This window comes from Trachurus trachurus (genome assembly GCF_905171665.1).
Source record: "Trachurus trachurus genome assembly, chromosome: 10".
Classification (NCBI taxonomy): domain Eukaryota; kingdom Metazoa; phylum Chordata; class Actinopteri; order Carangiformes; family Carangidae; genus Trachurus; species Trachurus trachurus.
The window spans coordinates 38,002,346-38,024,101 of NC_139894.1; the positions used below are offsets into that span (position 1 = coordinate 38,002,346).

General features: G+C 42.8%; 2 protein-coding genes across 2 annotated transcripts; both read right to left on the reverse strand.

The window, feature by feature from the left end:
• Nucleotides 1-1,471: 1,471 nt before the first annotated feature.
• Nucleotides 1,472-2,533, reverse strand: LOC310992935 (4-galactosyl-N-acetylglucosaminide 3-alpha-L-fucosyltransferase 9-like; the record flags this gene model as incomplete). Its single annotated transcript, XM_083981164.1, has 1 exon — nucleotides 1,472-2,533. One exon carries the CDS (start codon nucleotides 2,531-2,533, stop codon nucleotides 1,472-1,474), a length of 1,062 nt encoding a protein of 353 aa, XP_083837290.1.
• Nucleotides 2,534-13,097: 10,564 nt separating this feature from the next.
• On the reverse strand, nucleotides 13,098-16,162 carry LOC310992936 (4-galactosyl-N-acetylglucosaminide 3-alpha-L-fucosyltransferase 9-like; the record flags this gene model as incomplete). The annotated part of the gene is made up of 2 exons (XM_083981165.1): nucleotides 13,098-14,159; nucleotides 16,124-16,162. The coding sequence occupies 2 exons, from the start codon at nucleotides 16,160-16,162 to the stop codon at nucleotides 13,098-13,100; spliced, it is 1,101 nt and encodes a 366-aa protein (XP_083837291.1).
• Nucleotides 16,163-21,756: the final 5,594 nt, after the last annotated feature.

Genomic DNA, 21,756 nt, shown 5'->3' on the forward strand with positions numbered 1-21,756 from the left:
ATATATTGAGGCTTTTTCGCCTTTAATCGACAGGATAGTTGAGAGAGACAGAAAATGGGAGGCAGAGAGAGGGGGATGACACATAGGACAGAGCCGTTCAACACAGGATTCGTGGGGCCACCTGCAGAGGACTATAGCCTCAACACATGGGACAGGAACTCTACCAACTGAGCTAAACACCGCCCCACATGTCCTGATGTTTTTACCATATTAAAGGACCCAAATAACCTAAAAAAAATACCCAAACATTTCCTTCAATTACCTCAAGTGGGAGCTATGGCAGTGGTAGTCATGGTGTTTACAGCATTGAAAGATCTCACGAATCAGTGAAAAGGAGAAGGTTTTGCTTTATTTAATCCTTTATAGTGCACTAATTTAAATACATGGACATTCTAAGTTTCCAACCTGAACCATTATTGGATTTCTGCAAATCAAGGTCAATTGCATGTGTGACCCACACTGAATGTGTTCACATTTGTTTTAAATTGCATTTTATTTGTAGTATAATCCTGTTTCAGAGCAGTATTACAGTAACAGCACTAGATAATTTCATGCTGTGGCACAAAGGAGCCAATAGGTGGCACTAGTAGAATGTTGACTGGCCGGGAAGCGTCTCTTTTTCTGTGGGGCGGAAGCTCCTTCTCATTCATACAAGAGCTGCCATGGTGAAAGCAACTTCTGCTTTTCGTTTCTTCTGTTACACAGGTTGGTCCAATGTTAAACAAATCATAACAAACAACAAAACATGATTATTAATATGATGAACATGATTAGAATATCGTAAAATAAGGGTCATAGCCTTAGCGTGTGTAGAGTGTGGAAACAGTTTCAGTTTGTGTTGAGTTGAACTTTTACTTAATAGCTCTCAAGAAGTTACATGTGAGGCTCATTGATTGAGATGTTGTGAATAATGTGAAATGACAGAGTAATGTCAGTAATGGGAAAGGATTCATATTTCTCGTTAAACTTGGTTTAATACTGTGTGCTTTATGTGCCTTTGAAACACTCTTGTAATCACTAAGAGAGATAAAGATAGCCTATTGTGTTTATTCTGAATACATTCTTACGAGAGCTGCCATGGTGAAAGCAACTTCTGCTCTTCGTTTCTTCTGTTACACAGTTACACAGTAATCTGCCTGCTTGTCCCTCCACTCGGGACCTGCAACACATGACCATATACTGTGCGGCTCTTTCAAAAATGTAAAAAAAAAAAAAAAAAAGTATTTAAAAACACACAGAGAATGTTAAAGACATATTTATTAATTAATTCATAGAAATGTGTAAAAAAAAAAAAAAAAAAACTTAGGTGAAACTTAAGTGACTTAAGTATATTAATTGTCTAAAATGGACAAATATTTTACAGGACAATGACAATATGAATCCTCACATGGACCGTTTCCCCTGCGCTGAGGCAAAAGTTGTATTTCTAGTGAGTACTTGTCAGCAGCATGGTCACCACAGTCTGACAGTGTCACAGTAAGAACCACTTGTACAGATCAAGCACCACTCTGTACTCCTTGTTCATGGCCACGTGATGACAGGCCTGGCAGATAGCGTGTACAAACTCCTGCCTCTCCTCCGTGGGATGGCGTTTGACTGTGTAGAAACGCCGCCAATCAAAATATTTGACATACGTCTGATTATCCTCATCCAGCCTGAGGAGGAAGTTAGCCAGGGTCATGGCATCAGGAAAGTCATTTACATGTATGAAAGAGGAACCTGGGGCAAAGTCCTCATAGTTGTTTCTTGGTGGACCCAAAACTACTGGCACAGTGCCAGCTGCCAGAGGACCAGTGAATATTTCTGTGATGTAATCTCTGTGGATTGAATCCTCAAAAGAAAGGAAGAATTTGCAGCTGCTAATAGTCTGAAAATAGTTGTCACCCCTCAAGGTCTCCCCAGAGGAGCTGAAAAACATGTGCACCTTTATGTATTTTGTAAGCTCCATGTAAAAGCGCTGTCTCTCCAGTGTCCCATTGAGCTCGTGTTCATTCACCATCCAACAGAGCAGTTGTTGTTTCTTTGGAATGACAAAGTCCTCAGCTGGTTTCTCTCTGACAGTCAGTTTCCAGTGAACGTGGATGTCTGCGTCCTTCCTGTAGCTCAGCGTTAGGTTGAATAGTCCCTGAATGCCTGCTATCCTGCGCGTGTTGGTGGGTGAGTCCATGTTAAACCAGATCCACCTCTGAAATCTGGGTCTGGGCGAGGCAGGAAGGTTGGAGAGGTCGTCCTGGATGGCTCTGTGAAATATCACAACGGCCTCAGCCCTGGAGTATAAAGACCTGTCGTCTGTGAGGAGGCAGCTGTCCATGTTGAAAAGCTTCTTGCAGTCTTGGAAATCAAAATGTTTGTTTTCAGGCCAGAACCACAGCAGCACGACAGGTTTTTCCGTCTGTCGTCTCGCCGGGGGAGGATAACATTTGGGAGATGGAGCTGATGTGTAGTACATTAAAATCAGGATTATGACTCCAACCAGCATGAGAGTCACCGTCAGGGTGACGCGTAAGACAGAAGAAATGGGAGAAGGAGCCATATCAACACGGCAAGAGAGGAGAACCTCTTCTGATGATTATTGGCAACACAAACTGAAAGAGATAAAACAATATAAACAAAGTGTTAAATCACAAACAGCAGCGGTAAGAGTTCATAATCCTAGATTTGTAAAAAAGAAAAAAAAAGAAATTAATTTAAAAAAGAGAATAATAATAATAATAATAATAAAATTTAATAAATAGAGTAAATCTAAAACCACTTTTGTTTTAATCTAAATGAATATAAGTTCTTCCACTAGAATATGGTGGCAATTTAAAAGCAACAAAACAAAACAGGTGAAAATGAAGCTACTGTCAGGTACCTGCTGTCCCGGGGCTGGAAATGCTGTTGCTGCATGAAGGCTGAGTGTGTAAATGTTGTGCAGGGTTAGGGTTAAGACTGAGGGGCTGGACCAGGACAACACAGATCAGGGGAAACTCGTTTGTCTTTTTTCTACTTCTGTCTGTGACATCTGACTGATGTCCCACTGACTCATCAGCCCAACCTCTGTCAGACTGCGCTCAGGCATCGGTGACTTGGAGATTTGACTTTAAAGTAACTGATTTTCATAACGATTGTGTAAAGGTGTCTGTGACACTTTAGATGAAATGAGGTGTTGTAGTAGCTGGTGTATCATCTACAATGTTGTACAACTTTAAAAAGGGAAACAATAGAGAAATTACTGGTATGACCTTTTTGAAGTAATTTTATTATTTTCAGTACATGAGGTCACAAACAAAGCAAAATGGTTACATCTACGTACAAGGTGAAACACAAACATCAGAACAAAATCATCTTTCGCATAAAAGTTACAACCATTATCAGCCAGAATCACAGTCACTGAGTCCTTTAATCCAGTCAAACAAACCATGTTCTATGGAGTTAGTTTGTCTCAAATATATCTGTAAATGCACAGAGGGTGATCTACAAATGTTCCTTGGTTTGCACACGTGTTTTGCTATCTCACCAAAAAGAATGCTGGCATCGCCAGAAAAGCTCGCCAACTGAAGAAAATGGGCAAGATTCAGCACACCTGGACGGCAAACTGCAGAATCTACATCAAAACAAATGGATCATCACCAGAAGAAGTCGAAACAATGCAAATCAGGAGTGAGGACGAGCTGGAGAAATTCAACAATTAAGGTATGGCTCACGAACACTCCATAACTTCAACACAGCAAAACATAAGGGTTCTTACACAGACAGAAAAGACGATGGAAATATCAGAGAGGATTGCTGAACTTGAAAATGTGGAGCTGACTATAAATCAAGATGTGAGCCATACCTTAGCAGACCCGAATGAAGGAATTGACCCGGACAATCACTTTTATCTTAACATGTCTGAGAAATGCAAGTATTACACCGAAGATCAATACAACTAGAGCATTGAGATGGATGGAAAACTGTCTATAATACATTTTAACAGCAGGAGTTTATATACCAACTTTGACCACATCAAGGAATACCTACAACACTTCAAATATCACTTCAACATCATTGCGATATCGGAAACATGGATTAATGAAGACAAAGGAGCGGATTTTTTCCTGGATGGATATAAACTTGTTTGTGTTAACAGAAGAAACAAAGGTGGGGGAGGAGTGGCCCTGTTCATTGACAATGAAATCAAGTATGACTATTTACAAAATATGTCCAAAGCTGTTGACCACTTAATGGAATGTGTGACAATTGAAATATGTGTAACAAATGGTAAAAATATAGTTGTAAGCTGTGTTTACAGAGCACCAGATTCAAAAATAGAAGATTTCAATGAATGTGTGGGAGAAATATTCTCGGAAGCTAGACAAAAGAGTGTTTTCATCTGTGGTGATGTAAATATTGACCTACTGAATCCAAAAGAACTCACAATAATAGATGAGTTCACTAATATGATGTATACAATGGGCTTACAACCTCTCATCACACGCCCTAGCAGGATCACAACACACAGTGCTACTCTAATTGATAATATTTTTACCAACATTAATGACATAACAAGAGGACTCCTGATTAATGATATAAGCGACCACCTACCAATCTTTGCTATCTATGACTGGAAACACACTGTGAGACAGACACCAAACAAAAACAACTACATTAGAATCAGGACTGAAGAGGGAATGAATGCACTGAAAAATGAACTACTGAGGCAAAACTGGAATAATGTTTACAATGAAGCAGATGTGAATGATGCATATGACTCCTTTTTGCAAATATTTAAAACACTGTATGACAGACACTGTCCTATGAAAAAAAGACACACAAATCAATACAAGGAGGGGAAACCTTGGCTCACAAAACCACTGATAAATGCCTGCAAGAAGAAAAACACTCTGTATAGACAGTTCCTGAAATTGAGAACGACACAGTCAGAAGTGAAATACAAAAGATATAGAAACAAACTACATAGCATTTTAAATGAACGCAAGAAAGAATATTACAGCAATCTATTAGCGGAAAACATGAATCATACTAAAAAACTTTGGGATATTCTAAATAATGTGACAAAAAACAAAAGGACAAACCCTAGCTACCCTTCCTACTTCAACTGTAACAACATGCAGGAAGATAACCCGGGAGTCATAACAAATAGATTCAAACAATTCTTTGTAAATATTGGGCCAGAGCTAGCCAAGGACATTCCTGACTCACCCCTGCACTGGGACCACTTTGATAAGGACGGAGACAGAAATCCCAGCTCAATGTTTCTCACACCAGTTAAGGCCACAGAGATCACACACCTGGGGCCGTATTCACAAAGAATCTTAAGGTTAAAAGTAGCTCCTAAGGGCCGAATTTAGGAGCAACTCCTAAAAAAAGTGGGCGTGTCAGTCTTAAATTTAGGACTCCTAGTTTTTTAAAATAAGAGTAATTCACAAAGTATTTTATGCCTAAAAGTAGCTCCTAAGTCTGGGAGAGCTTAAAAGTCCTCGTGAGGACTCCGAACTCAGTAAGACCTATTCACAAAGAATCGCAAATGGCTGCAGCCAGGCAAATGTATGGAGGACTGCGAATTGCTGCAGAGGGGGGTGCTGGAGCACCTGCCCCTTTGCCCTTTGATGCCCAACGTGCCTTTTTGTCGGTGTTTTTTATTTTATTTTTTTTTGGGGGGGGGGGGTCATCTACAACATTTTCGCTATAAAACGGGAGTAGTGACGGTGACGGATTGTCCAATATAGGCGTCACAACGGTCGGACCGAGGTAACTGCGACTGCTGCGATGCAGTCATGCTGATGTGAGCCAAAAATATTTTTAAAAAGTTGGTGGGTGCGCTAGACACACATATCTGTTAGTAGTAATAGCTCATGTGATAAGGCAGCTCCCCCAGTAAACTAAACTTATTGTTAGTCTGGGTTCAAATCCTGCTATAGGCCACAAATGTGGGTAATGCATTTTCTTTTCTCATCATTATTATGATCACCATATAGGGCTGTCAACGAATGTGAAAATTAATATTAAAATGTGGGAAGAAAAAAAACCAGCGGCTGCTTTGCGAGTGGACGCACTGACCCTCATTGCATTTGCACAGCGTCACACTGCAGAAAGTGAGACGCGACAAAAACTGTAGCAGAAAGATGCAGATGGCAGAGAGAAAGACAGAAAGTTCAGAGCCCAACTCGGCAGCAGAGAGAGTGGTTTGGACTCGAAGCAATCTAAAAGCCCCGTCGGACCTGATGGCAAAAAAAAAAAAAAAAAAGCGGAGCGGCCGGCGGCGAGGAGGAGGAGAAGGAGGAGGGAGGGGAGGGGGGGCGCCGCCGGCACTCAACAACCAATCACCGTGTTGAGCGCCTCGAATTCGTGCACGAGAATTGACGTAATCCATAGCAACGGGGCGTCACCAGGGGCGTGACTCTTAGTTTGCTCTTAGTGATTTATCCTTAGTAAGAGTAGGTCTCAGCGGCTTTGTGAATAGCTTTTAAGAAAAAACTCCTACGTAAAAACTTTAAGTGCGAGTTAGGAGCACTCCTAGCGGTAAGATAAAAGGCTTTGTGAATACGGCCCCTGGTCAACAAGTGTGTAGGGAAAACATCAACTGACATTAACGAATTTGACATGAGGTTAATCAAAAAAGTGTTACCTGGTATCATTGCACCGCCAACATACATTTTCGATCTGTCATTTCAAACTGGGACTTTTCCCACCAAAATGAAAGTTGCCAAAGTTGTGCCACTGTTTAAGAGTGGAGACACACATGAGTTTACCAACTATAGACCAATCTCAATACTGCCACAACTGTCAAAAATCTTGGAGAAACTTTTCAACAGCAGACTAGACAACTTCATCAACAAACACAAACTGCTATATGACAGCCAATATGGATTCAGAAAGAACCACTCGACTGCCTTAGCTCTAACTGAGTCTGTGGAAATCATTACTGACGCTATAGACCGAAAATTACATTCAATAGGTATATTTATAGACCTGAAAAAAGCATTTGACACCATTAACCACGATATTTTAATAGCTAAACTGGAGAGATATGGCATTAGAGGCATAGTTCTGGAGTGGGTCAAGAGCTACTTACACAAAAGGTCCCAATATGTGAAAATAGGTGATAACACATCAACTTGCCTGGACCTAATCTGTGGGGTCCCACAGGGGTCAGTTCTGGGTCCAAAGCTATTCATACTATACATAAATGATATATGCAATGTGTCCAATATTCTGAAATTAATATTATTCGCAGATGATACTAATATTTTCTGTTCTGGGGGTGATTTGAGCCAACTTGTGGAAACAGTAAACCAGGAAATGGCCAAGCTTCATGTGTGGTTTAATATAAACAAATTATCACTGAATCTAGGGAAAACTAAATACATGCTATATGGAAAAAAAGGTTGTAATAAGAGTATTAACATCCAAGTAAATGGGGTGAATATTGAAAGGGTCAGTGAAAACAAAGTACTGGGAGTAATTATCGATGACATGTTAAGTTGGAAACCACACATAAGACACTTAAAAAGCAAGTTAGCCAGGAGTGTGTCCATACTCTGGAAAGCACAAAAAATAATAAACCAAAAAGCACTTCACCTGCTGTATTGGGCACTAGTCGCTCCACACCTGCAGTACTGTGCAGAGGTGTGGGGTCACACATATAAAGGTTCCACATATCCCCTGTTAATACTCCAGAAAAGAGCTTTGAGAATCTTGCATTATGCCAGCTATAGGGCTCACACAAACCAGTTATTTGTCCAATCAAGAATACTCAAACTATATGACCTAATAAACTACCGCACAGTGCAGATGATGTATAAGGCCGCAAGTAGAAATCTCCCAAACAATCTGCAAACATTTTTTCAAAACAGAGAGGAGAGATACAATCTTAGAGGGAGCAAGACTTTCAGGCAAAGAAAGGTTCGAACTACATTAAAATCCTTTTCATTATCGATCACAGGTGTCAAACAATGGAATGCATTAGAAGATGAAGTCAAAAATTCTGAAACATTATTTGTTTTCAAGAAAAAGTATGTAATGACAACTATTGACCGGTACAGAATAACACATGAGGGCTGATAAAGGTCAGAGACACGAAGCAGCAGACACTGTGCTGAGACGGCATGGGAGCATAACAATAACATTACACACTGTACCCAAACAATACGTTCAACCAGAGAAACTTGTATGCCAAAGGTCTAAGTCAGGTTGTGTATAGCAGGATGTTGTTTTAAAGTTTATCAACAAGGGGGTGATAAAACTGAGCACAAAGGCATGCCGTGACATTACTGTGACAGATCAGACGCATGCTGTGACATTACTGTGAGAGATCAGGGGTCTCATTTATAACCGTTGCGTACGCACAAAACGGGGCTGAAAGTGGCGTACGTGACTTTCCACGCCAAGGTTGTGATCTATAAAAAACAAACTTGACGGGAGAATGTGCGCAGCTCTAAGCAAACTCTGAGCCATGCGTACGCATGGTTTGGAGGAAAAGGGGAATTGGCGACACAGATGGTGTGGTGGTGAACTGAAGTCAGACTCAGGAAATGATGATTGAGAAGAACGATTATGTTTTTATTATCGGCCGTCACACATTTAATTTCAACCCGTATGCGTTAGATCCATGTTGCCACGGTGATTTAATTCAACAGCGCCCTTATTTTGCATCGGACTGGTGTTTCAGAAACATCTTCTTAGAATCTAACTTAAAATTCAAAATCAAAATTCCTTCTCTATATTTAATCACCACCGTCTCTCCGTCATATTGTCCACTCCCAGAGCGCAGGAGGAGGAGAGGACGCCGCGGCTGCATGGAATAAATACATGGTGTAAATAACTATATGTTCCTATGATACTGTGATGATCGAGAATCAATTAAATCTCAAACCCTGGAGAAAAAAATCCAGTAATCGTTCCCATAATTGTTACTGTTTTCTTGTTATCAAGAGAAGTGTCATGTTTGATCATTCCTCAGAATGTAACCTAACTGATTCCGCTAATTATTCAAAGTTTTATCGATCAGTCTAATTACTGTAAATGTATGAATACAGCGGTGAGCCCCGTGCGTAATTCTGCACCACGGCACCGCTGGAGGAGAAAGGAGGGAGAGGGAGACCATGATGAATGGTTAATAACTCTTTCAGATTAGAACTGTTGTCATTGTTGTAACTATGTGCCGAACCGGGTCCAGCATGTGAGAGGGCAGCGCACCAAAACAACACCGCGTGCGCTCTGGGCCGCTGACGCCGTTAACAGCTGCAGCAACACGTCACGTTGTCACTTTCACACCTGCAGCTAATTCACAACAGCGACAGAACAACAGCACGTCAGGCTCATTGACATGCAGATCGCATTCATGAGGTGGTTTGCATTGACCATCTAGGGTTAAAACAGGGCGTGGACAGGGAGGGACGTGAAGCGGATTCAGCTGCGCACACTTGTAGGAACTCTGTGATCTATAAAGGGAAGTTTGCTTGCAAGTGTGCGTACGCAGGGTTTTATAAGTCTGAATATTTACTGGCGCACGCAAAACCTGGCTTTTGGGCGTACGTACCCTTTTAGTAACGATCCCACGCACAGTTTTATAAATGAGACCCCTGAGCAGTGGAAAATTCAACTGAGTAAATCAACTGGTCAATCAACTGGTCCATGATGGATTTGCTGAGCTGGTCACTGAATGCCATTGACAGAGTGTTCTCAACAAGGCGTGCAGGTTCTGGGGAGCCCAAATGCCCGGACGGGACCTTCATCTCCGGCTACATTCTGGATGGATGGGAAAAGTGGAGAGTCCTCTGCCTTGCCGCACTGGATGTTGAGGATGTCGAAGACGTGTACATATTCACGTTCATGACAATTGGGATGTTCACCCTGGGATGCGGAATCTTCATGCAATACCAGAAAATGAGAAAGATCGCCTCTGAGCAGAGCAATGCGAGGGGGGACAACGCCACTACTCGAAGTGCTGTGGTCGGGATGCGCTCCGACATCTCAGCAGTTCGTGAATACGTGTCAATACTGCGAGCTGACATGGCCAAAACTCGGGAGGATATGGCCAAGTTAAACGCGGCAAAGGCTGCAGAAGAGATGGATGAATAAAAGAAAAAGGCAAAAAAAAAAAAAGAAGAAGAAGAAGAAAAAAAAAAAAAGAGGGCTCTCACACCATCCCAACAAATAATACACTGGACTTTGCTCGCTGTCGATTGGACCATTCTGTGACTTTGTGACATGTCAGGCTACAGGAAGAGACTGTTGTTCACTCATGATTGGAAATATGGACACATGTGCAAACACACACGTAATCTATATGTACTGTCTAGAGCTAGACTGCAGCTCTATGTGCTACCTACTGCTGTAACATGTTATGTCAAAATGTCATAAGTAAAAGAATGCTATATCAAAATGTAAAAAAAAAAGAAAAAGAAAAAACAAACGAAAATATTATGATATGATCTGCACACTACCTACTGCTGTAACATGTTATGTCAAATGTCATAAGTAAAAGAATGTTATATCAAAATGTAAAAAAGCAAAAACAAAAGAAAAAGATTATTATATGATCTGATTATGAAAAAGATTTTATTCTGTGGGTAATGGGGGCGGGACTAGATAAGCTTTTGCTTCTCCCGCTTTCCCTTTCGGCCATGTGTATTGTATTACTCGAACTAAGATGAAGTGTGATGATGATTTAAATTGACATGCCCGAAATAAACAAATTGATTGATTGATTGATTGATTGATCCACAAATACAAATTTCTAATTTGTAACTTGTATTTTGGTTTTTACAAATACGTGTGTATTTGTAAATATATTGGCTATTTGTAAATATATTGGGTATTTGTAAATATATAATTTTTCATTTGTAAAAACAAAAAAGCCATTTGTAAAACTGAAAATTGAGTGTGATTCAGCATTTGTGGATCACCAATCACACACACGCATCTCTTTCCTCAATTACATATTTCTGAGACATTCTTGTCGAGATCGACACAGATCCACAAACAAACAGCTGGTGAAATCACTTTATTAAGTTTTAATATTTTGTCATGCAATAAAGTAACTGTTGAGATCCCTAATATAGTTAGTTTATCCAAATGACGCCTGCTTGGAAGTTTGCTCCACCGTTTGCGGCGCAGTGAAGCTCCACCTGTGGAGCTGCTAAACAACTGCCGCATGAGCAGATCACAGCCGGGCTGCTGTGGTGGTCAGCCGGCTAACCTACGCTGTCATCCCGGGGGGAGAAGACGGCCACCCCAGGAGCTCGAATGCGTCTCTGTGATGATCCGGTCGTCCCGAGGCAGCAGCCAGATGACTGAGGTTCTCGTTTTCTCCCCCGGGATGAAGACGTAGCAGTCATCCGGCCAACCACATCAGTAGCTCGGCTGCTGCCTCTGTGATGGTCCGCTTGTGCGGTGGTATTTATTAATAGTGGGAATTAAAATAACTTCTCAAGATAATCCGGTAGCAGTCTTCTTCATTTGTTTTACTCTACTTGTCCATGGAGCCAGATGACAGAAGCCGTCTCATCAATCTGCAAGACTGCCTGAAAGACATTAGATCCTGGATGTCCTCTAACTTCTTGCTACTGAATTCAGATAAAACTGAGGTCATCGTGTTTGGACCTAAACATCTCAGGGACACTCTCTCTAATCAGATCGCTACTCTAGATGGCATCACCCTGACCCCGAGTACAACTGCGAGGAACATTGTAAAAACCTGCCGAAAATGTCGACATCATTATCAGCAAACAAGTCCAGGCACCGCTCCGACCACACGTGTATCTGTTTACCTGTTGGCTCCGTTAGCTCCGTAGCTCCGTTAGCTCCGTAGCTCCGTTAGCTCTGTTAGCTCGGCTACAGTCCAACTGGAGCGGCTCGTTGAGCAGCGCTTCAAATAACCTGCGTGTACGTGTGTCTTTGATGTTAAAGTTTAGTGTTACTTCTCAGAGTTTTATTTTTACGATCGGGGGTCATATAAACATGAGGCACTGCTAATCTTTTCCGGCCAGTCGTCATGGAAACATGACGCTCTGTCAGTGCTGTGGCTTTTGGACCCGACTGAAAACAAACGTGTATGAGCTGAAAAATGAAACGACGTATCATTGTATACCGCCATTATAATTAGTAATTAGTAGGCTAATTATTATTATTATTAGGGAAGACTGGGGATGGTTGTAACAGCATCACTTTCACCAATAAGGGATAACAGTGTGTAAATGTGCTCAATACCCACTCCCTCCCTGACATTGCATGTGAATTTACATGGCTGTGTCAGTGTGTAGGTTTTACAGCTCAAAAACATTTTTTTTAGGTCAGAAACTAATATATTTTTTTCAAGCCTAAATTTTGACTAGTATTGATACCGTTTAAGTTTAAATTAAGTAACTTGTATAAGATGAAAGAGCAGCAGGTTTTTGGGTGAAATATGAGTCATTTCTTACATATGAATATATGAATATGATCTTTAAGACAGCTTTTTAATGTTAGGATAATGTTATAGAGTGCTAGTGACTCCCAGTATCTCTAAAAACAGACTGGGAGGTAGAGCCTTCAGTTACCGGGCTCCTTTACTGTGGAACCAGCTCTCTCCTCTCCTCTCCCTTTCTATGGAGTTTTTCCTCAGTCGATGTGAGGGTCTAAGGACAGAGGCTGTTGTTATGATGCCATGTAAAGCCTTTTGAGACAAACTGTTTGTAAGAACGGGCTATACAAATAAAATTGCCTTGCCTTGCCTTTTAAGTCTGCGCCCCCCCCCCCAACCAAACCAACTGGTCACAAACAGAAGGACCTTTGTCTCCATCTCGTCTCACCTGGACCTACTGGATCATCAGAGCAACGCCCACAAGAGACAGGTTGAATGGAAGACAGATGAAGGCAGTGTCAGGTACATGTTTGCTTTCCTTTGTAAACACATGGTAGCTATAGATCCTGAGATTTTTTACCGTGAAAAGTTTTGCTCAAAACCTCTTAAAACCACAGAATAACCTAAACTAACCTTGACTTTCATCAAAATACGCTAATTCTGTAATACAGTAGTAGTCTATAAAATATCAGAAAAATTAGCAAGAAAACACTGAAACAAAAGCCTAAACTGTCAGTTATCTATCAAATGCTGATCTCACTTTTGCTCCTCATGACCAGTACCATCCATAGAGGTCGTGAACTACACTGTAATCCCTGTCTTTGGACATGTGATCGCAGGCGAGGCAGACGGGCTGAAGGAATTCATTTTGGATTGACAGGAGATGAGGAGTGGCTGTGTAGTACTTCCTCCACTCAAAGTAACGCATGTACGCTTCATCATCTGTATCCAGGTGGTTCAGGAACTCTGCCAGAGATTTAGGATCAGGGAAGTCATTGATGTGAATGAAGGAATCGGAGGGAATGAATTGCTCGTAGTTTTCCCGTGGTGGACCTAAAACTACAGGGACCGTCCCTGCCGCGAAAGGCCCGTTTACCTTCTCAGTGATGTAGTCTCTGTGGATTGAATTCTCAAATGACAGGTAGAATTTACAGCTAGCAATGGTGGAGTAGTAGTCCTCATCACGTAAGCGCTTCCCTGAAAAAGCACCAAAGAGGTGGACGTGGATGTGTTTCGACAGTTGGCTGTAATAGGTCTCTCTCACTGCTGTTCCGGTCGCCGGGTCATTGTTACTGACGATCCAACACACCAGTTTGTCTTTCTTGGGCAGGACAAAGTCGCCTTTCATGTCCATTTTCCTGATCACCAGCTCATTCCTCACAGTGATGTCAGCATCTCGCCTGTAGTTCAGTGTTAAGTTGAACAGGTTCTCCAGACCAGGAATCTTTGCTGTGTTTTTAGGAGACTCCACATGGTACCAGATCCACTTCTGAAAAGCTGGACGTGGCTCCTGAGGCAGGTTTTTTAAATGCCAGTCTATATCTCTGTGGAAGATAATCACTCCCTTTGCTTTACTATAAAAGGATCTATTATCTGTCAGGAGGCAGCTGTCAATGTTGAAGTGGGTGGAACAGCCACTGAGATCAAACTTCACACCAACAGGCCAGAACCACAACAGGACTATGGGCTTTTCAGAAGTGTCTTCACGGGCCCATGTGGACGTATATTGACAAACTGGGGCTGGTGCTTCCAAATACAGAACAAAGACGATGACGGTGAGAGCAGCAACTAGTGCTAAGCACAACGTTTTCCATGTGGCTGCAGTCGACATCTGTGGAGGCAAAGGAACAAAGTCATGTGATCAATTCTGTAACTGTGTTATGAATGATAGCAACATTCATAACATGATGATTCAAGATGGCGGCGCACAGTGACGCAGCAGCTCAGTGCTCTCTAAGACTTTGCCTCACGTGGCTGTTTATTGTACTTTTTTGCATGGTTGAGCTAAATTTAGGCACACCAAACATCTTCTACAACGATGAGAAGAGCTATTGCACATCAGGAGGTCATACCAAATTCCTATTGCGAGCGATTTCCAACACTCGCATGAATACCATCAGGGATAGCCAGAGCACAGGCGTCCTCATGGATTATCTCACCTGGCAGTATCGGGGCCGGCTCTACGCAGGGGCAAGAGGGGGCAGTGCCCCCTCAAATAAATGTCTTGCCCCCTCAAATCCAAATTTTAGAAGTTGAGAAAGCACATTTTAATATACTCAAAAAATGTGTATATTACCAAAGAGAAAGAAGTTAAGTTGGGGGTTCAGACATCCCTCTATCTAGACATGCCGGTAGTCCGACACTTTTTGATACCGCTATTCCGCGCGTCGTCTTTTTTTTTTTTTACAGCCGCGATACCCAGGCGCGTCTCTCTCTCTCTTTTCTTTTCAGCATGCCTATCACCGGTTTGATGAGGGAGTGATGTTCTTAATCTCAACAACTAAACTATCAAGTCACAAACAAAACTGACACACATGATAAACAAACAGAACTATGTTGCAGTTTGTTTGTCAAGTTAACCTGTGACCTTCAGCTCCACGGACAGCGCCGCGGATGAGCCGTGGAGAAGTGCCTCTGTGAGCGTCTGGGCTCTGGGCGTAGGGCCTGGGGCCTCATTAATCAAAACTGTAAGTAAGCAGTGTAAAACTGCTGCTACTAAATGTTTTGCTTAGCCCTATGGCGAAAAGACACCCAAAATATTTACACCTTTTTCAGATCTATCAAACTGTGCGTGCACAACTCTCCACAATTTCTCTTTGATAAATCAAACTGGATCCAAGAACGGTGCGCAGTTGCGCACGTGAACGCACCTCCGTCCCCGGAACGCCTAGACACAACCATATATGGTCAGCACGTGCATATTAATTAGCCATGTGCGCTCTGTGGAGCGGCTACAAAGTGACAACGAAGACAACGGGCGGAGGGCGGGGGAAGAAAGCGAGATAGCTACACGGCATCTGGCAATAAATCAGTCAGAAAAATGATCTTGCATTTTAACAAAGCTACAATAAAAACAAAAACCTCCCAAATCTCAACAAAAGGGAGCAGAAAGAAGAATAATCTTACTCTTAATAATCTTAATCCTACAAATTGACAAAATTATCTGCAGTAGCACAAAAATCCGCAGAAAAAGGGACAGGGTTCTTTTCTAAAATGTTCTGCCCCCCCTCCCCCTCCCTCCTCTTCTCAGAGTACACCAGAATGCTTCACTCACATTTTAAAATCACAAAAATTTTCTGGGGGGGATGACCCCAGACCCCCCTACAGGTATTTAGCTACTCACCTTTTTCACCCCCTCTGGGTTTGCAATGCATCATCAGGTATAGAACTCTGCTACCCAGTCTCTTCATGGCAAATGCCAGGACCCTCAGAAATAAAATGGATGAGCTATGCCTGGATCTATCAACCCGATCAACTATACGGGACTGCTGAATCCGAGGATTCCTTACGCCACGGTTGAGCTGGCAGGTCGCTCATTACACCAGAGTGATAGAACAGAGCAGTCGGGTAAGAGACTTTGTATACGTAAATAAGAACTGATGCACAGATTCCGTCTTATTTGACAAGCACTGCTCGGCTGACCTGGAACTGTTAGCAGTCAAATGCAGACCTTTCTATCTGCCTCGGGAGCTTTCTGTTGTCGTGGTTACAGCCGTCTACGTCCCACCCGTTGCTAACGCCAAGCTAGCACTTGGCTACATGCTAGCAGCTATTGATAAACAACAGAGAACTTACCTGGAGGGCATCTTTATTGCGGCTGGTGATTTTAATCATGCTAATCTTAAAGCAGATATCAGCTTCACGGCCGTTTCGGCTAATGCTGCGTTCAAGGCAGGCTTTTGAAACCGTAAGTTACAGCTTCAAGTCACAACTACGACTTGGTAGCGTTCCAGGTAACCCGTAGCTCGTGTTTTTACCATCCTGTTGTCTGTGAAAGTTCCCTATAACGGCCACTCGTAACTTCCGACCCGTGAACTCGTACCAGATCGAACTGGTATGACTTCACAGGAAGGAAAAACACAAAGTACGAGTTTCTTTGAACGCACCATGAGTTAGCAGCCCCCGCCCTTGTCAGGCATCAATTGGTCCTCGTGCTACGTCACCACATTCACGCGCATCCCTTGGCTGCACACACAGCCCTTCATGCCGTTCTCTCTCCTCATTGGATAACACTTGTATCCCACAAGGAAAATTTTCTCCTCGGGTTACAGCAGAGCAGAGTGACGGAGAGACTCGTGTTTAGGCTGAAATACTTCATGTAAGTGATTGCTGACGGAAAATAGGACTATTTAGGACTTATATTAACAAAAACATTCCACTGATATCTGCTTTAAGACTGCTACCCAAGTTTCAACAGCACGTTAAGTGTGCAACACGGGGGAATAACACACTGGACTGTGTATACTCCAACATCCCATGGGTCGGTCTGACCATCTCTCACTATTCCTAATACCAACATACCGCCCCATCATCAAGAAGCAAAAACATGGGGCGGTGTTTATCTCAGTTGGTAGAGCACCCGCCCCATGTGTTGAGGCTATAGCCCTCACTACAGGCAACCCTAGTTCAAATCCCGCCTCGAGCGGTCCTATCCTGCGTCATTCCCCCCCTCTCTGCCTGCCATTTCCTGTCTCTCTCAACTGTCCTGTCATTTAAAGGCGCAGGACATGTGAAAGTAATTACTGGCATGAACTTGATTAAAGGTAGGGTCTGGAGTTTTGTTCGTTGCAGTTTGTAAACAAAACATTGAAACTGGGCCCCTCCTCTCTGGCTAAGCTGTCTAGCCTCCTGCCCCTGGCAGCAGTTATCAGGACTGCAAAGGAAAGGAAATACAGTCTGAAAGAACTGGAAAGAACTATGTTCCCCACTGTTGCCGGGGAACATGGGACCTTTTTTCAAAAAAAGGGTTCCTATGTTCCCCACTGTTGCTGGTCGATTGACTCTCTCTATCTATCTGGCCTGTCTAGCCTCTACCTGGTCTTTTTACTAAACTTAACCAACTCCTTTCTTCATTGCCTAAACCCAACCAATGGGACAATTCTACTTTTTGCTCAAAGTCACAACTCAACTCTAATTCAGAAATAGGCAAAAATCTGCAAAGTCACAACTCAACTTCCAGGTGTGGGACCAAAAATTCCATGTTCCCCGGGTCCTTTTGGGTCACATACGCAGCGGGGAACATAGGACCCTTTTGGGGAAATGCGGGGAACATAGGACCTTTAGGACGATATTGATATCGGATATCGGTCCGATATCAGCCAAAAAACGAATATCGGATTATATCGGGCTGTATCTAAAATCTCAGATATAAACGCTCCGATAAAAGCAGTAGTCCATTATTCCGCTCCAGCACTTCTGTCCCATATGAACAGGGTTGGGAGGGTTACTTTAAAAATGTATTCCAGTACAATTACAAGTTACCTATTAGAAAATGTAATTAGTAACTTACTCTAAGTACTACAAAATTAAAGTAATGTAACGGATTACATTTAGTTACTTTTGGATTACTTTAATACCAAACATGCAAATTCAGTCACGCAGCCATCACGCATCAATCCACGCAGAGGAAACAGGAAATGAAACGCACCGAGCATCCACTAAATTTCAAAATAAAACACAATGGATAAACTCTCGATTGTAAATCATCACTTTATCAACATTAGTGACAGCTGCCGGCACAAACCACGACTTAATACACACTCAAACCGAAGCAACAATAATGTTAACTGTACTCAACAAGCTAGTATTACAAGGTTTACAACAGACATGACAGACAACCTGGGCTGTGTGTGTGTGTGTGTGTGTAAGAAAGAGAGGGAGAGAGAGAGAAAGTCTGTAACCTGCTAGCTGCTAGCTGTTAGCTACCGTAGCTCAGGCGTCGGTCTCTCCGTCAGGTAAAAGCTGCCGTTTATTCCTCAAATGAAGCTCATGAAGTTGTTGAGCCTCTCCGGTACAGTTATCCATCACTGCTGTTGAATTAGCCGCTAAACTGCTGGACGCTAAAAGCGAGGGGCCGTCTGTGTGTTTACAATTCACGAAAGCAACGTGAACTTACGTGCCGCTCACACTCAGTAGAGTTAGAGCAGCGTAGCTTCAGCCACACACACCGTGCGGGCAGAAGAGGCAGAGCAGCTCTGTCTGTGTGCCAGTGCCTCTGGAACTACAGCGAGACGGCGAGTGGCTTCTACGGCCGCTTTATAGCCTGTGGTTGATTTTTAAAATGTGAAGTAATCAGCTAAGTAATCGCCGTTTTTATCAAATGTACCGGTAATCTGATTACGGGGTTTTTTTCTGTACTTGTAACGGACTACAGTTACCCTTTTTTTGTATCCTGATTACGTAACGCCGTTACATGTAGTCCGTTACTCCCCAAGCCTGCATATGAATAGGTGACTCTGGTTCACACTCCAACACAATAGGTGGCGGTAATGCACCTTAACTCTTTCGCGACCACACTAATTCTTCAGCACATCCGCTCAGGACCACATGTTTTTGGCTATTTGTTTACCTTTTATCTCACGTCGAACCGAACTATGTACGTCACCTAGAAACAAACGGTCTTCACGTGGTTGCAGAGTGACTTTACAACGTGCTCCACGAAAAAACGGCGAGTTTTTCTGCCGTTTCGTTCGTGAGTACGAAGGAGGAGAAGAGAGCTGGGTTTCTCCAAAAACGGAGCTCCCGCTCTAGTTTCAGAGAAAAACGCACTTTTGTGTCAAGTGGCAATCTGCTCATTTTACCGGTACTCTGCAGTGTGGCATGTCTCCCAAATCATTTCTACGGCTAAATAAATATATTTGTAGGTAAATCTGGGGGGTGTGGCAGCGTGAAGAGCAGCGGTGCAGCGGTGTGGGTCTCTGGCCGCAGCGCAGCAGCTCCGTGACACTGCTGTGTGACTGGCCGGCGATGAGTGCTCTGTGGCGGGGGGCGGCCGGTCACAGCCCCCGCTGCAGAGCGCCCGCTCCGCTGCACCGTGAAAACAGCAGTGATAACGGGCTTTCAGATCCGAGTCTCCAAACCAGAAACGTTTGTAACAGCACCGGAAAAACTCGCCAGGTTTGTCGTCGGTCGCTTTTGTCAAAAGAGGGTTTGGAAAGTCGCCAGATTCAGCGAGAAAGTCGCAACACTGTAGCCGACAGCCGCACAGCGCTGCACGCTGTCCCCAGAGCAGCATTCAAGGAGAATGATTACTCAAACAAAACCAAGATCACACAGTTTATAAAAAAACATTATGTTTTGGTTTTAGTTTAAAACAGTTTTACATATCAGAGGACTACCATATTCACACACCGGGTACCTCAGAGTGTCTATTATCCTAATCTGTAAAAAAACGGTTTTGACGAGTTTGCTCGTCAGTGGTCGTGAACGTTCGGCAGGCTGTGACGAGTTTACTCGTCAATGGTCGCGAAAGAGTTAATGTTGGTGCGCCGGCCGCCAGAGAAGAAGAGCGCCCGGCTCCAGCATGCACAACAACTGCAGCGTGTGTGTGTCTGTAGGGCAAAGACCCCCGTCGGCCCCCCGTCGGCCGTCAGACACGTTCCGCCATAGTAACTCACACACACAGCTTATGAACTTGATTAACAGTTAACTGTCTCAAAACCAGTGTTGCGCTGGCTTTCTTCTTTTTTTTTTGCCTGCGGTCGGGTTGACAATTAATACTGGTGAGTCCGGCCGTGTTGGGTCCGAGATTCAACAAGCCGGGTTTTACTGTTATCACCGGCAGTACGCCCGTTTATCACTAATAAACACACTAGATGAGGAGGGAAAGTGACTGAGCTGAGGCTGTGTTAGACAGGTGGGGTGTGGGGTCCGACCGTCCGCGGCGTGGACCGGTGCTCCGTGACACTATGAGACTGACCGCCGGTGAGCACTTTGGGACGGGGCAGCTGACCATTGAAAACAGCAGTGATACGTGCTTTCACGTCAGAGTCTCCAAAAGAAACATATGGAACAACATTGAAAAAAATTGTAAAAAAACAACAACAGAAAACTGACAGCGAGTGAGTGTCACGACTTCCTGTATCTGGCCCTTCAAATTAAAAGCCCTATAGCCTTTCATATAGCCTACAGTTCAGTCATATTGCTTTTGACTTAATTTTGACAAGACACAGCTCCAAATGTTTTCTTTTTCCCCCTACGACCAAGACAGCCGGCTAATGATTTTTTGGTCAACCAGTGCTTGGTCAACTATCTGGGGGCAGCGCTAAATAAATGGGTCAGTTTTTCTCATACTGTTGCTGACTATTGTTCTCTGAGTAATATCACTTGACAAAGCTTTTTCTAACATTCCACACTACAAAATAAATAATTAAAGTATGTGTGATTTGTGCTGATATAATATCGGATCGATATCGGCCGATATTCAAGGCTGCAATATCGGTATCGTGTCGGCAGTGAAAAAGTAGTATCGGGACAGCCCTAGTTCGAACGAATATCGAATGACCCGTAATTATTCAGATATATTCGAATACCACCCCCGGCTGAAAAATCGGCTGATCAATCAGTTATCAGATTTTTTCCCCCCTAATAATCGTAATTGGCATCGGCCCCAAAACATCCATATCGGTCGGGCCCTAGTCTGTATAATGTTCTACCAAGAAAAAGGGGTAGAATGTATTATAATGAGTATTTATATGTGACATTAAGACAACCTCTGTCATGCTAAGGAATATCTTCTCTGTAACACATTCTATTGGTGGGTTGTTCCTTTCCGATGAACAGGAAAAGTGGGTGTGGCTGTTTTTTTTACTTTTAAAAGTCTGGTTACAGGTACCACAAATTTGAGTAGTTTTTCAGGGGGTTTACCACGGAAGTTGAATTTCAACATTTTAATATGTGATATTACACACCATCCTAAACACAATGGTGACGAAATTTCTTGGTAAGGATTTACTAACATATTATTGCAATGGAGAATAATGGGACGATGACTGTTGCACATTTCCATGGTTTATGTCAAAATTAAAAAGATGTCTTGGCCATGATGTTTAATAATGTGGGCATTTACACTTATGTTAAATATCCAGTATTTCATTTTGAGAGTAACTCAGGTTAGGTTGAGGCTCAACTAGTGAAATTATCACAGAAGCAATGGTTTTGGTTGGATTTATATATTTTTTTTCTCTGGAATGTGTATACTGTTTGCTGAAAATGATGGCATATTAAAGACCGGGTAAACCAAATTCAGTATTTTTCTAATTAACATATTAATTAGGTCTTAAATGTGTCCCTCAAAACATGCAAAAAGTATTTTTGCCGTTCATAATTTCCTTGTGGAGCTAGGCCTCAGAGACTGTCTCTGTGCTCAGGATTTAATGGGTGGGCCTAGTTACCATAAACCCGCCCCCTGCTCCGCTCTAGGTATAAAT